This window comes from Puntigrus tetrazona, chromosome 21, assembly GCF_018831695.1.
Source record: "Puntigrus tetrazona isolate hp1 chromosome 21, ASM1883169v1, whole genome shotgun sequence".
NCBI lineage: Eukaryota > Metazoa > Chordata > Actinopteri > Cypriniformes > Cyprinidae > Puntigrus > Puntigrus tetrazona.
Genome location: NC_056719.1, coordinates 5,557,543 through 5,574,770, shown reverse-complemented (window position 1 = coordinate 5,574,770; position 17,228 = coordinate 5,557,543). Strand labels below are relative to the sequence as shown.

The following is a 17,228-nucleotide window of genomic DNA, read 5'->3' as shown; positions in this document are numbered from 1 at the left end:
TTAAACTTGGAGTTCCTTTTGATGAAGAGCATCTCTTACAGATCATAATGTGATTATGGTGCTAAAGCTTTGCTAAACACTAAAGAAAAGGCCGTTTGGTTTGTCTTCAGCCAGAGATGAGACAGATTGTTCATCTTATTTATTGGAAACTTCTGATAGAATTTAATTGATTAACAAAACTCCATCAAATCTTATCAATGCCAGATTAAGTTGTTGAGAAAAGTCTTTGTTTTTTGGGGTGTTCTTGTTTTTCGTAATTGTAGTTGTCAAGGAGCCGTTTGGTCTGTTTATAACAAATTTCTGTGCAGAATTGGAATGCACCTCACTAGATCATGCAGCAATCATTATTTATTCTGTGCTAAATTTAAAAAAACTTCTCCACAAGTGTCACAAAATCATCTTTGGTTCCCAAGTAAAGCCAAGTAAATTTCTTGAAATCCGAGCTGATAAATGGTCCACGCTACATAACTTATGAGTAGTGGGGCTTTTTTTTTCTTTGCAGAGCAGTGTACACCGTTTTAATATAGTTGAAATTCCCTAAAATTGCTTGGTTATTTTGGTTTTCTTTTTGTGCAAAAAGTATTCTCATAGCTTCATGTTACTGTTGAAGCGCTGATGGCACATGGACTATTCTGACGTTCTCTTTCATACTTTTCTGGACCTTCACAGTGTTATTTACTTGGCAGTTAATGGGACAATCCCAAAACTCCTTGTTTTCTTTCAAAATGTCTTAAATTGTGTTCCAATGATGAACAAAGCTTTTATAGGTTTGGAACAACATGGGTGGCAAGTGATTTAATGACAATTTTCATCCTGGGGTTTCAGTTTTAAGTTGATTTTTCAAATCCATTTACAGATGAGTTGTTTTTAATCATAAACATGCTTAATTTCTGTTTCATGTTATTACAGACAACATGCTCCTATGTCAAGACAATTTGTCATTTTGCTCAAGTGATTACTCGAATTTTGATTTACGAATCTTAATGCTGTTGCAAAAACATAAGTGGATAAATGATTACAGTCTATTAATTTTCTGGCAATGAATTTCACAAATTCTGCTGTCTGACCTTCTGAACTTTGCAGAATCGAATTGATTTGGAACAGGTTGTGCTGATATTAGTAAAATGATATTATACTGTGGTAAACTTCTGATCCTGTGGCACTGCTGTACACTCCTGCAGATGATTGATGTGCTGTTGATGTGGGAATCCAGAGAAGATCCTACCATATGATCTGAATTCCATCATCTCCCCACAGAACACATTGATTTGCCTCCGTCGCCACATGTTAAAGGCCGCGTACGACTCCGCTGCGTGTTCGCGTGTGTATGCGTTACGTGGATTCAGATGGTGCGGGCACAGCTGTCTGGGTGTAATAAGACACACAGGTTGTCCTCATGTGGCCTTTTGTTGTTTCTTTGGCATATTTTAGCACTCTTTTCTCCCTTAGTCCCATCTCGTCTCTCCGTCTCGCCCGCACGCTCCACTTTTGCACTCATTTCACACACGCACACCCTCTTTCAAACATAATTAAGCTTTTGTTCGGCATATGGAAAGAGGAAAAAATGACGGGCCGAGCAACGGAAGGTAGGCTACAGAAAGGAAGAGAAGGAGGTAGGGAGGAGAACAGTCAGTTTTTGTGGTAAATGCCCATGTTGTTCCTATTTTAAAGCCCTATGGGCCTAATGGCTGTGCAGACCGGAGCTCTTGCAGCTCAGCTATTGTTCTGTGCACCATCAAATCAGACTTTCAGTTGTTGTTGTTTTTTTTTTTTTCCTCCAGTCTGCTGTGATTCCATTGTTCCTGACCCATTTTAGACTTTTCATTCTTTTAAATCGGGGTTTTGTTCTTTGAAAATTTGAAAGTTACACCGTGAACATCCAAAAGAGCCTTCGCTCGCCTCAAACCTTGACACCAACATAAATCAGTTGTAAACTTATGCCGAGTTCACACTGCACAACTTTGTCAAAGTTGTCAAATATAATTCAGTCAGAATATTTCCCGCTTTGCAAATAGCCACAGAAGCTGAAATGGCGTTAAACACGAACAACTCAGTCGTCGAATCATTTGTTTTAACACAACGGTGATGGGTCCAGATATTTAGCATGCAAAATATTTCAGACATCGATGAAGTGTCAGTGACTCTCTCAGGTTGCATTTTTGATAGTTCACACTGTGTGATTGTCACTCACATAGGGCTGTGCAATATATCAAACATGATGATCATGAGCATCTCATCAGTAAAGCCTGTTCTGTGATAAAACCGGCTTTCAAATCGAGCAGCATTTAATACAGAGTTGTAGTTCACTGACAAGCTACACAATATCGCGTTAATTATCAAAGGCAACCTCTGAACGTGAAATGGGCTCCATGGCAAGAATCACTGATTTGCCTTCAATTTAAGGCATTTTTTGGCAATTTAGCAGGTCCTGTTTGTGAAATTGTGGCTAAAATTGCACTGTGTGAACTCTGCTTTAAGGAAAAATTATTGGCTAATGAGTTTACCGCAACCTTACTTAATGTAATTGCATTTTAAAACATCATTTCTTTACTGTAGTTAAACACAAAACAAATGAAATGCACATAGTAATTTGCATTGCAGAAAACAACTGGTCAGTTAGTTTAGTAGAATATATAGACTATTGTATTATTTTTATTTATTTTATTTCCAGTCCACTCTGACTGCATTGTTCCCGGACCCATTTTTAGACTTTAGAAATCAGTATTTTTGCTTCTAGTCAAATGTTAGGGCTAATTTTAGCCTCCCTCCAGCACAATAAAACTTATTTCATTTGCTCGTTTTACATCACAACAAATTACACCAGCTAACTGGTGCACCTCCTCAGACGTCTAAGCTAAAGGGAATTGACTTTTCTCGTTTGGAATTAGGAGCTGTGCTGAGAGACCTTGGCGTCTGATTGATCAGAGCTTGAACAGGATAAAAACGGATTTGTCAGTTGAGATTGTGCAAGACCTCAAGCGCACTTTTCTGCAGCTGCTCAAGTGTCCTGACTAACGATGTGTGCATTTTTTTTTTTCTCTCTCAGGGTTGGTGTGTGGCAGTCAGGTGGTCGTTCCGCCTAAGGTGAACGCCGTGTTGGGAAAAAACGTCACCCTCAGCTGCCGAGTGCAGGTGGACACGAACCTCAGCCTGACGCAGAGCTCATGGGAGAGGAAGCTGCCCACTGGATGGGTGACTCTGGCAGTGTATAACCCCATGTTCGGCATCTCCATCCCTCCCGAATATGAGCGACGGCTGTCCTTCCGCTCGCCCTCCATGCATGACGCCACCATCGTGCTAGAAGACGTTGGTTTTGCTGATATCGGCATATACACCTGCAAGGTTGCCACCTTTCCGCTGGGTAACACTCAAGCCTCCACCACTGTCAGCGTGATAGGTAACGAGAGACGCCGTGTGTGTGTGTGTGTGTGTGTGTGTGTTTTTTTCTGTCTGATTAATTTAGATTATGCACTCATAGCGTGGTGCTTGTCTATTAACGTGAAAGTGCCGTGACGAACCTTTCGCATGCGTGCGGTCGACAAACAAAGGAAGGCGTGCGAGTGGATGCACATCACAGCTGCCGAATAAAGCACTGCTTATTTGTGTAAGTAGGCAAGTATGCGGTGTGTGTGCGAGAGGGTGGAAAAACATTAAGAGCAACTTCAGGGCAGGAATGAAAGCAGTGTTTTGGGAGATGGTCCAGCTCTTTCAGAGAACATGGTGATGTTTAAACTCTCTTCCTCCACCAAACCCCCAGAGCCATCTGCTCTGCTAAACACAGATACAGCCAAACGAAGTGCTGTGCCCTTGTTATCTGGGTGTACAAGAGACAACTAGAGAAGTTTACAAGCACAGTGCTTTATGTTAGGTATATCAATTATGTATCACTCTATGGAGGCGTGAGGAGAGTCGCCGTTTCCTGTGAGAGCTCAAGATGAAGGTTACAAAGGGAACATCCTGAAAGTGTCATTGGTGGCTTCAAGAATAGACTTTTGCAACAGTGAAATGAAAATTTAAAATCTGAAAATTTTATTTTCAACAGAAATCAGTTGGTTTAAAAAGTAGCCCTGCACTAGTTGTTTTATAGCAACAACATTTCTAAACTTTAGTATTGCTACGACAATGTATAATTGATACAGTACTAATTGTTTAAATACAAAATTACCAAAAAGGTTTTCATTTCACATTACCAAGACTGCAGATGTTCAGCTTTGTTTTTGTTTTTTGATTTATTTATTATTACTTTTATGTATAGTGTAATCAAAATATATATTGAATTGTTTTTTATTTTATTTCTATGTTTAATATATATATCAGTATTCTCATTAATTAAATAGTGTGTGTATATTTATTTTTCATTTATTATTAATTTTATTTTATTTTTATTAATATTTTTATTTTTGTTGGGAAATTACATATTATATGACTTAATACTGCACGTTCAGATTCATTTGTCTGTTCATTGTAGCTAAAATATTGCACAAATGCTTTTACACTGCATGCTAAATTGTAAAAGCATAATGTTGTGAGCTTAGCGTGTTTATATATATATATATATATATATATATATATATATATATATATATATATAATATGTTCATAATTGTTATAAATTAAACTAAATCGCCAGTAGGTGGCAGCATCTTCAGTGACTCTTCATTAAAGATTCGTTCAGATGGTTGATTCATTCAAGAATGAAGCAAGTGCCTGTCTTCATGAATGAACCACGGAATCATTGACTCAAATTATTAAAAATTTAAAAACATGAATCATTCATTAACAAAACGCTGCTGCTCTGTGTGTTGCATATGTGCGACTGTTCTGCTGTGATCTTTGTTTGGAGCTATTTTCATTTTTAACCAAATGGAGCAAAAAAGATTAACACTATATCCCAATAATAATTCTAAATTCAATATACTGAACTTAAATGTTCATTAACTACTCATTGTAACTCTTGTATATAATTGCAAATTTGCAATCAGTGTTTTCAGGGAACTTCTCTCTCTTATTTGTGTCATGTTGCTTAACTAAGCTGTATGTTATACGTATAAAAACAAACTTACTTTTTTATTTTTCTATTGTTTCCAGTTGCGTTCATGTTTTATTTCGCCACGAAATTCTCTCAATAGACAAGCTGCATGAGCCTCATTGGTGTTACTTTTTTATTGCTAATTATCATAGTTTACATGCACTGAATGAAACAGAATTCAAGCTAAAATTTGTGCAGTTAGAGAAAAGATTCTCTTTTCGCTTGCTCCTTCATTATATACAAAGTGTGTGTGTGTGTATATTTGGGTCTAATCCTAATAGTAATTCTAATGGGTTATTTTTATTTCATTTCTGCAAAGAAAACAGAACATTGTGCCATAATTGTAAACCATTACTAAACTGTAAATTGTCAGATGAAGTGATCTAGATTTGACGTGTGCCACACACATACCGTGTACACTCTGTGTATTACAGTAGAAAATGACATGCAGACACACGAGTTGATTGATGGTTCATAAAGAGAAGAATTGAAAAAGATGATGTCATCGATTAAAATGAGCTGCGCAGTTGGAGGAAAATCAGAACATGAACGAGAGCAGAGACGAACGGGGACTGAGAGCTTTTATTAAAAGGAGAAATGGAGGGGGGCGGGATGCAGGAGGATGGAAAGTGGCGGTGAAGTGAGAGAGCAGGAACGAGGGAGGGGGAACACGCGCCGGAGCTATAATTAGATCAGGAGGAATGTTCAGGGTGTGTGTGTGTGTGTGTGTGTGTATGGGAGTGTATGAGTGTGGGAATGATGCCCACTGCTTTTGGGATCCACTGCACTTTAGGGTGAAGGATGTCATTGCGTGGTCCAGTAGAATTTATGGTTTAAAGTATCACACAGGAGTTGGCGCACACACACACACACACACACACACACACACACACACACACAGGCACTCATGACATGTCACTCAGCACACAACAGTGGATGGTTGAAGGTACAACGACCACAGCTGCTACTGTTGTCTCTGAAGGTCAACTGCCAGTGCTGATTCTATTCAGTACACATCCTTTGACTTATCTAAATGACTTATCTATTTATTCACATCAGTATCATCAATATCACCAAATATGATGCCCATTGTGACTCTTAAATGATACTGTATAGTTCCTCAGAACTAAGTACAATTTTTGAATTACTTTCAGGGGTGGGGAAGTATGAATGACTAATTTATTTATTTATTTTAAATACAATATGAATACAATGTTTCACTAATATTTGATAACCAGAAATGGTTTTGTCTGGAATTCAAACAGTTGAAAATTGTTTATTTTGAAAATGTATCTCTTGTAAATATTTTGTTTGGAAAAATTGGCTCTTTCCTCAAAAATAAATGGCAAGTATTTGTATATTTTGCTCAATGTCATATAATTGCATCAGTGAATACATTTTGATTCATCACGGTCATAATGAATTATGATGACCTGCTACTTCATTAATAACACTTTAGGAAATTATATGCATTCATGATGCACTGCATTTGAGAAGAGTAATTAATTATTTGAAAAGAAATTACTTGAAAGTAAATTTTTATTTCTATGCAGTAAGGATGCAATAAATTGATCACCCTGGGCCAAATCACACAGATGTTTTGTTGTATGGGTCAAAATTATAGATTTTTCTTTTATGCCAAAAATGATTCAGTATTAAGTAAAGATCATGAGCCATGAAATTATTTTGGGGATTTTCTGTATGAAAACTTAATTTTTGATTCTAATATGCTAAGAACTTCATTTGGGCAACTTTTTTTTTTTTTATTCCAGATATTCAAATTGTTGCATCTCAGCCAAATATTGTCATTCTAACAAACCATAACGGAAACCTTATTTATACTTAAATAGTAGTGTGTGTCAATATATGATTGTATTAGCCCTTCTTGATTTAGCGAGGCCCCCTTGTCACAGGAACCTGGGACAATGTTCCCATTTGTTTCCCACCGTTGATGGGACTGAGTAGAGGAGTGGAAGGGAAGGGAAAAGTGCCCCACACGTTAAGTTTCTGTCAGCTGCTGCGGAGGCAAAGCTCAGTTTTCCAGACCTGAACACTGCTGGATTCATAACGGATCGTACACGCCCAAGCCCCGCCCCTTCTGCCATGTAAACTGGATAAGCCATTAAAACAAATAATTTCATCTTCTCTGGGAAAGCACTTAGTGCTCTGATGAGAAAGCGAGGCCGACTTCAGCCTAGAGAATTTTTCTTTTCTTTTTTTTTTTCAGTCCGATAAGTCTTGTTTCTTCTCAACGAAAATCTAATTATTCTCTCAGTCATTCTTATCAGTTTATGAATTTATTGGCTGTGGTACCAGAGCGATTGTTAATGCTGATGGGATTAGCTTTTAGTTAGCTTTGTACTCTCATCTGAATGGATATCCTTTAGCTCGGTTCATTATCTTGATACATCTTTCTAGTAATAATGTGAGTTTGTCTGCTCACATTAAAGCTCAGAATTAAACGCAGATGGTGTGGTATATTTAACCCAATTTTTTTCTTTCTCTGTGTTAGTGGAGCCGAAGGTGTACGTCTCTGCTGGATCTTCTGCTCTGATCGACGGTGGCAATGAAACCACAGTGGCCACCTGTATCGCTGAGAGGGCTCGACCCCCTGCAGACGTGTCCTGGGAGACGAATCTGTACGGCACGTCTGAGGCCCACATGCAGGACGATGCCAACGGCACCACTACCACCCAGGTGCACTACACCTGGGAACCCTCCCGTCACTCCCAGGGCCACACGCTAACATGTGTGGTCAAACACCCTGCTCTACAGAGCGACTTCAGGATACCCTATATCATCAACGTACAGTGTGAGTATCTTTTATAAGGGTTTTTTTTTTTTTTTTTTTGTTCTAACAGTGTGACAGAGTGTTGCGCGTAATTCTGTTTATGCAGGATTATTTTATTCTTAGAATTGTTTAAATTTTCTAGCTATAACTCATTCTTATTTCTACTTTCATTTCTGATGTTTTAATAGAACGCATAGCATAAAATAGAATGCAGTCATTGTAAATTCTAATGTTTTACAATCTGTTGCATTTCCATCAGTCTTGAAAACATTAGAGCACACTTATGTAACGGTTTCACTTTTGTTGTCATGAAGGTTTGTACATAATGTTTTGACTTCTTTTGTTTTTTTTTATGTTTAATGTAATATTTTGTACTTTAAAAGCTCAGTAGTAGTTTTTTTATTTTATAATTTTTTTTTTTTTTTTTTTGGAGTGCTTTTACAAAAGAATTGCCATTTTAGAGTTTTCTTTGTATTCACACCACAGTTTTTTGCGTTATTTTTTTTTTATTTAGTTGTATTATTACTTAGAATGTTCAAGATATAATTTGCAAATTATATTGTTATAAATATTCCATGAAATGGAAACCAAAATCATATTGAACTTAAATCTCGTGAATCGGATTCAGATCAAATCTGGAAATCTATATGGAGAATCAGCCCTAAATTTGCGCTCATCACTTAAATCAGGAAAAAAAAAACTGCAAGAATCAGACTTCTTGCTATTTAAACCGTGCAACCGTTTATCAGCCAGTTGGCCACTAGACCTATTTACTTGAGTCTCATTTGGTGCTTGTTCTTGTATGCACGCAAGCCTGTTTTTGTTTGCTCAATCTAGCACAACAAACCCAAAGTAGCTTCTCCATGAAGATTTCACAGTAACTTATATTTTTTCTATACCACGTCAAGCCATCAGATTTATGTCTGGAGCTCACATCTGTTTTCCATATCACCCCAGTGCGGTAACTATCCACATGACATGATGTCTTGATGCCGTCTTGTGCGTGATGGTCTTAAGCGCCCTTTTGCTAAGACGCGATCCTAAGGGTTTCGTGAACACATACTGAATACGGGTAGTGATGCTTCAGACAAATGATTTATCAGCTGCATTTAACGATTTCTATACACAGACTTCTGCTAAGCACCATTGAGCAGCGAGGAAGGCGCGTAAGTGTGTTTCTGCGGCGGTGGCGAGTACGTAAGCGCAGATGTCTGCTGTATGAAATATAGATGTAGCGGTGAGGGGCAGGCTCAGGAAGCAGTCGGTGTAAGGAGTACAAGGAGGGAGAGGTCACATCAGTCATGGGACGACGCTTGTGTGCTCAATAGGGGCTACGCAGTCACGGAAGCTTTTTTTCTTTCGTTTTCCATTCATCTTTTTTCATCTCATAGGGTCTACATGACATCTTAATTCAGCACGCTCACTTAAAGAACTTTAAAGAGCTTTTCTAAAGGCACAAATCAATACAGTGCCCACTGTCTTTGTAAGTGGTTTTGTACTGCTGGTCAGACACACAAAGTCTTGGTTATGAATTATGTCGCTTTATGGTCATTTAGAAATAATAATGTTGTTGTGCTATAGATTGGGGCCTTATTGTTGCAACATTTGTCATGGATATAAAAATGCTTGCATAAATAAAAGATGTTTCTGCCTCAGCAAAAAATTTGGTAATTAGAATTGCAAACCTCTTTTATATGTAAAAGTTGCTTTGTATCTATGCAAATGTGTGTGATATATTTACTGTCACTTTGTTAGAAACAGTTACATTTATGAGCTAATAGAAATTGCCACTTTATTTCTTCTAATTGAAACATTTTTTCTTTTAAATGAACTAGACAAATACTGATATTAGAATTTAAATATAATTTATTATATTAATATAATTAATTAATCATTTTTTTAAAATCACATAGTTGTAGTTTTCTTTTAGTCCTTGAATATTACCATATATGAAAATTAACCATTTAAAATTTATCATTAGCATTGCAAAAAAATATTTGAAACAAAAATATTATTTTTATTTATTTATTTTTAAACCAATTGGATGCTCTCTAGCGTGAGACTTCCCGCCCCCTAATGCATAACACAAGTTGGCAAATCAGCTTGGCCGCTGGCGTTATAAACCAAGCCTTTTAGGCCTTTTAAAATTGATATGTCCTGCCCAAACTGTCTGTTTCAATAGGAAATGCGTCAACACAGGATGAGAGAACCGCACTTGTCATGTCATTTCATAGGGTCTTAAACAAGGCATAGCTTAGACTTACCTTTCTTAACCTACTCTGAATGATCCCTTTGTGCTTTGTGTGTGTGTGTGCAGTTGCTCCAGACATCCTGGTGCTGGGCTATGACGGCGACTGGTATGTGGGCAGGGAGAATGTGCAACTGAAGTGTCGAGCCAAGGCCAACCCGCCTGCCCAGAAATTCACATGGTCCAGGTGTGTAACCACCACACTCACAGAGCACATCATGTCTGGAATGAGTTCAAGAGTGTTATTGCCTATTTCCTGAACTCATCTTGAAGCAGCAGATTATCTCATTCACACATCGAGTAGCTTTCAAACGGTCTGGTTTCAATGCCAGTGACCGTGAGTGGATGCCCAAACAGTGTACTTTTATTAATGCATATCTAATTCTTGTAATATATTAATCTGTTAATATTTGTCAGTATTGTTAACCAAGTTAGACATCAATCATGTGAGCTCATGTGAGCCTCAAACAGTCGTTAATGCTTTAACAAACCATTCATTGAGGAAAATAACCGCAATGGAGTAATTTGAACCTATAAAAATGACACAGAATGGAAGTCAAGGGCAAACAAATGTTTAGCACATCAAAACTTGTCGTATATTGTAGCCACTTGTTGCTATTTCACAAAAGCATTTCACTTCTTTTTGTATGCAATTAATCATTACATTTAGTTGGGCGTTAAGATTTTAAGTTCTTGAGAAACATATTTTCAGTCATACTTTTGACGGACGTTGTTGCTGACATTTTTTCCTTAGTGCTTTTCAGATTGTGATAAAGGAAAGAGTTTGATAAAGACCTGTTTGCATGTTTTAGGTTGGATGGAGCAATGCCAGATGGCGCAGAGGTGGTGAATAACTCTTTGGTGTTTATGAGACCCTTGCAGAAGAACGACTCTGGGGTTTACAGGTGTAAGGTGGAAAACGACATCGGACAGCACAGTCGAGACATTAGAATACGTGTTCAGGGTGAGTAAGAGACTTGAAACATGACATTCCCAACTTACCAAAGTTCACCAGAATTTTTCCTGCGAGAAACTGGAGAAACAATGGTAAGAAATAACATCAAAACTTAACCAATCAAATTTATTTTAACACTCACACACACTCAGTGTTGGTGGGTTCAGAACGGACTGATGATGCCTTACCTCGTTTTCATGAAAGAGAAGTTCACCTGAAAATAATAATTCCTAATATTATTTTCTCAATTACAAAATGTATGCAGTTTTCTTTTAATTATGAACAGCAACATGAAGGTGAGTACATTTTTGGGTGAACTCTTTCTTCGAGCCCTACAGATTTTCTTTAGAACCCTCTGGTCTCATCACTGAGTTACATGGGTCCGGATCCATTTTTATGTAGCACACAAGCTTATAATCATTATAGTTTATAGTCAAGCATTATAATCATCAAAGGCATCGACCCTGTATTTAAATCAATTTCAGCTTTGGCTTTTTGGTTTTTTAAGTTTTGATGGGTTTTTATTGGGTTTCCTCAGTCATTATCTAAATGACCTCTGAGACAGGTGTATGTTGTCACATTCCATGATGTTTATCTCCCATCATTTTTTTTGCGTAAACATTAATCATTGAATACCGTTGTTTAATGTGATAAGTTTCTGTGATAGTCACTATTACTCCCTCCCTCTCTGTTGCTCTTTCTCCCTCCCTCGTGCACACTTACATCTCTGAGACTGTCACGCTGTTATACAAGGGGAGAATAGAGCGGAAGCAACCTTGACTGAGAGATGTCCTAGATTCATGAAACATTCACCAGCTCTTTTCAACCACCATTAATTATGTATTTCCTTTTTAAATTTTCTTATGCTCTCCCCTTGAGAAAGATTCCACTTCTAACTGCGTTTCTGTGCGTGTTTGGTTGTTTTATGTCAAAGTTGTCTGCATCTGTCTTCTAAGAGTCCCTTTGCGTCATTTGAGTCGTGATGTTTCTACTATAATGCCTACTGCTACTGTTTGCGTATTGATGGACTGAATGTGGGTGTGAATGTGTTTGCTGCTGTTAGTTGCTGATCTTTGTGCATGAGTATGGGTGGGCAGTAACTGTCCTGCACGTTAAACACCCTGCCTCTACCTGTGTGGTCAACAATCACCCCCCTCCCAATACACACCCACACACACTATAGTGTATGTATAGGAATGAGATACCACATACTGTACATAAATTATAATAAATTTGGATTTTATGGAGTCACAGACTAGAAAAGCATGAGAGAGGGAGGGATTTCTGACCTTTCCATGACTTGTCCTCTCTTTATGTCCTGTTCTCTTCCCTTCTGGACATTGACGTGCTGAGGCCAGAAGCTCTACAGTTTATTGATTGAAACAAATTATTCTTTAACTCGCTGAGCAAATTGAATAAATTAAAATAAATTGACATTATCCATGTCCTTGTGGTTTAAGGGGATAGTTCATGCAAAAATTATAATTCATTAGCTATTATTTACTCATCGCCATGTTGTTGCAAACCGATTTTCTTTTCTTTATGATTTTCTTTCTTCTGTAGATCAGATATTTTAAAGAATGTTCTTGCAGGTCTTTTCCATGCAGTAGTGTTTCATAGTGTTGCTCTCCAAAAATGTGTAAAAAGTAGTCTTGTATTAGTTGTGCACTCTTTTTCTGAAACCATACAAAAACTTGAATTGTCCAAAATGTAATTTATCTGTGGAACTACTGGCATTAAATGAGTGATTTGAATTGAGATCAGGTTCTTAAATGAATCATTCGGACCTAGATCAAAGGAGCAATTTGTGAGCTAATTCAGTTCAACTCCCTGAATATTTCACTCAAAGAAATAAGGTATCAAAAAAAAAAAAAAAAAAAAAAAAAAGGAACAGCTTTGGTGATAACATTGATTTTTGGTTGAACTATCCCTGCGGTTTTGTAGATGAAACAAATGTTTTTTTGCCAGGAATATCGAGGGCGTGTGAAAAGGATATTGAATCTTTTTTGTATCACAAATGTTGCCAAAACAATATACAGAACATTTCACTTTTCCCTAACTAAAAAGCTGTTCTTTCCTACATACATATACACTCACTCACCATACCCGCAGATGCATCCAAATTACCTTTAACCTTGCGGGAACAATACAGTCCAAAAATGCTTTATGTATGCTACGTTTATTATTCATTCCAGCAAGGATGAGCAAATTATTCCCCACTTTAGCTGGAGCATTTGAACCGCGTAACCCTGAAGAGCTTGCAGCCCTGACTTCTGAGAGCGAACTCACACGTTCTGCACTCAATGCATGCATGCACTTCACAGCCAGCCAAATAGCTCTCATTGCGCCGGGAACAGGACACTCCGTAATGGGATAGTTTGACTTTCAGCTTCCAGTCTCCGAGAACGCTGCTTGCATAGTCCAGATGCATGCCCCAGAATGCGATGAAACGTTACACGCTGCTCCCTAACACAATAAAGCGATCAATGCATGGTAATGGCGTTAACGCAATCTTCTATCCTTGCACCATGTTAGCAGTTAGGCGTAGCAGCCACCCAATACTCGGGTATTCTTGACGTCTGTCCCTCTCCCCTCCCCCAGTACCACGTACCCTTTCCCTGACCCCTTCCTTCCATTTAGTTTGTTCTCATCACTCAGCTATGTGGTCATCCGTACTCCCTCTCTCAGCTAACACAAATGTTGCTCATTAGGTTTCATTGTTGCAGATGACTGTACTTCAGTGTTAGCTGGAGATGTTAGTATGTAGCTCCTCATGAATCCCTTATCATGAAGATCCCAACTCTCCTTTCTCTTTCATGTTTTTTTTTTTTTTAGTCGTCTTTGCTCTGGACAACAGTTTCAGATTTGCATTTGCAAAAAACCTTGCTCCAAACCTGGAACTATTGTATCCACGGCAATAGAGGATAGAGTTCTGTTATTCATGCTATATGTCATGCTAGAAGATATTACAATCTTGTAAGCAGATTCATATGACTGTTAATGATATACTGATGTAGCTGGCATTGACATTATCTACTTTTCTTTGTCTGTCCATCCCTCCCTCCTGCCCCACCCCCCCTCTTGCCTCTCCCTCTTCCTTTCCTCCATTAGATCCTCCCTCAACCACCACCATGCCCCCTACCACCCCTGTGCGCCTCCTAACCGCCGACATCTCTGCCACTTCACCTGGCAATAAGCAGCGAGCCCTCATCACGTCTCCAACCCTGGCGCCTCTGCCGGAGGGGAGCCTAGGCACGATTGTGGGTGGGGCAGTAGGCGGAGCCCTCTTTCTGCTGTTACTGCTTATTCTGTGTGGAGTTTATTACCAACGCCAGCGGCGGACTTTTCGTGGCGACTACTACACAAAGCAGTATCACGGCCCCTCAGATATGCAAAAGGCTCCCCAACCCCACGAGCTGCAGCAAGTCTACAGCAAAGGAAGCCCTGACACAAAGCTCAAATCCAACCAGGATAACGGCACCATCTACCCAGATAAGGACAGGGAAGAGTGGGGTGATTTCGACCGCGAGCGATCGCCCAACGGTCGCAGCAGAGCTCTGAGGGAAGCAGCTGGTCAAATGAATCACCATAATCATCACAACCTTGAGCATGGCTATCACACCAACCATCACCCCATCCATCCGCAAAGCTTCAGTCCAGCCCATCATATCCAGAGGAGCTCACTGCAGCCAGAGCCCCGCAGATTTGCTGCTCCACAAGTCATGGGCAACGGCTCCCCCTACCTGCCGGAGGACTGCTACGACAACGACTATGTTTCGCACACGGATGGTTCAATGATCTCCCGGAGGGAGTGGTATGTCTGAGACAAACGAGCAGGAAGAGACTGCGTAGACACTTACGAAATGCTTCAGACTGCAAAATGAGGACGATCAGAGTTATGTAAAGAAAATGAGTAGGAAATGCACCTTTTCAAGTAGTTTACACCTACCGGTTTGTTTTTGTACATTAGTCTAATCATTAGTTAGCTGGCTTAATAGATGTTTTGGGACCAAGTAAGGGTATAATTCTCATCTTTGTTTCTTAGATTGGTGAGGCAACAAGACGTCTGCTTTGTTACACCGATAAACCAGTTCAGGGGTGATTTAAGTTGCCAAATCAATAGCCAGTCCCTTTTCCCTTGCACAGTAAGGTGAGCTGTGTGATTTATTTTTAAACGAAAGCAGTTTGAACAAATGCAATTTGTATTGAGATAACCTGTCGATAAGGGTTTCAGATCAGCCTCGCCATGAGTGATGAGTTTCGATGAGTCACGTCAACTTTCAGTGCTGTCACTCTGATGGAGGCAGAAATTAGCTCCTGTCAACAGCCTGGTGGTTTCCATGGCAACATTTATTTCTTCTCTACTGGCATTCAGAGTTGCTGTAGGGAGGAGCTAGACAGGGAGGACCGTGCTGGATTTGATAAAGCCCAATGGGTGAAAGCCAGACAGGATGATTGCCGAAATGGGGTGGCTGTAATTGTATCAATTCAGCTTCCATTTGCATAACCCTTCTTCACTGGATTTCTTTTGTTTGTGCCATCCAAAATGGAGTCTGTCTGCAGGAGACGGTTGGACAATGTACATTAAGAACTACTGCCATTGTTCAACATGAAAGCTTGTCTCGTATTAATGTAGCTGTCTGGCTTGTCTTTGTCAGACCATCACTGCCCAGTGTTAACAACCTCCGACTGCATTCAGCGACTGTGCATTACGTCACGAATTGAGTCCTGTGCCTGTCTCTTGTGTTTCTGTATGTGTGTGTGTGTGTGTGTGTGTGTCTGTAATATGTAAATCCAATCAGCTGGTGTTAACCAACAGTGTTTTGATGAATCGGCTCATTGCCTGTGCAATAGTGTTCAGACTTCTAGTCACATTCTCGCACATAATTTAACACAGAAGACGATAGCCTAACACACACATTATTGGTCATTAAACTTGTGTTGGCTGGATCTTAATAAGCTAGCAGATGCGTATGGTTGGTTTTTGAGATATTGGAGATGATATTGTAGTAGTGCCTTAAACTGAAGATGTGCCCTGTAAGCATTATTATGTGCATGCAGAAGTTCCGAACAAGTGAGTATCATTTTCAAAAGAAGTATGCGAGTAGTTTTGAGGCATAAAGTGGTCAGGTTGGGTCCTGAGATCATCATTTTGTACTGTGCTTTGTTCAACACCTTGTTTTGTGTGCCATTTGCTTCTTTCAGACAATAACTAATCGTTTTGCTCGCATTAATTGACGTGTGACACTTGAGTCACGGTGCACATCAAAGAGTTATGAACTTTAAAATGTCTATGTGTACAGGTTTGGGTGAAGAATTTGATGAAAACAAGGTTGTTATGTATATATGCTGGCAGATAGGAGAACCTTGTTTTGTTTGTTTGTTTGAATTTATCGTTCCTATAGGAAGCCTGAGATTCGACGGTGGAACGCACTAGAAAACCCACCATTACACAGATTGTGATGAGAGAATCACTCGTACACTTCTACAGAACATCTTTTCCACTTTTTTTTTGTTTGTTTTGTTTTACAAAAGAGCTACTGTAACAAGAAAATACAAAAATAATAAATAAAAAAAAAGATAGAAGCAAAGAAGAAATGTATTTGCAATGTATAGATGAAACCTGAGCATTATTTTGTAAAATCAACCTTTGGGATACATTTGTTTTAAAATAAACCTTTTTTTCTGTGACATGTTTCTTTGTTTTATGAGTTGGCCTCAGATCCATTTCTTGCGGGTTGGAGGGGTGAATGTTGAGGTCTTGGGTGTGACTGGTTGCTTCAGCTGCAGAAATGCTCCCCGTGGGGGTCTCTACGCTCCTGGAGGCCTCCGGCGATGTATTCCTCACGCCCACTTTTCCTTTGCTGTGGTTAACCTACTTCATCTCCAAAGATCCCTTCGTGCTCTAAACCTCATGCATATTTTGTGGGAAAGCCTGTGGCTAAAAGCTTCCTGTGGATGGGGGCTAAACTTCCTCTCAGACTTACCTAGGATAGCTCTAAAGTGGGGTGGATTATGGACTTGTTGATTCTTGTGTTTGCACTGCTGTTCTGTCGATCTGTGTGAGAGGAGATGGGGGAGCTGGTTGACGAAAGGAAGATCAAGCACAGCAGTGGGAATAAATGGTGTTTGGGTGGTTTTTGTTTCATAGCCGTTGGAGAGTCTGTCATCCTGTCCAATCAACTGATGGTTGGACAAGCAAGTA

General features: G+C 39.2%; 1 protein-coding gene across 2 annotated transcripts in view; it reads left to right on the top strand.

The window, feature by feature from the left end:
• The window catches only part of nectin3b (nectin cell adhesion molecule 3b), a 54,075-nt gene that overhangs the window by 17,506 nt on the left and 19,341 nt on the right, over positions 1-17,228 (top strand). The window contains exons 2-6 of one of the 2 annotated variants that reach the window (XM_043221968.1): positions 3,047-3,397; positions 7,542-7,841; positions 10,138-10,255; positions 10,881-11,032; positions 14,135-16,714. In XM_043221968.1, the coding sequence (XP_043077903.1) occupies positions 3,047-3,397; positions 7,542-7,841; positions 10,138-10,255; positions 10,881-11,032; positions 14,135-14,847 (1,634 nt within the window). In that variant the 3' untranslated portion in view covers positions 14,848-16,714. Of the gene's footprint in view, positions 1-3,046; positions 3,398-7,541; positions 7,842-10,137; positions 10,256-10,880; positions 11,033-14,134; positions 16,715-17,228 lie in introns of those variants that run through there. The other variant, XM_043221969.1, reaches the window with a different exon arrangement.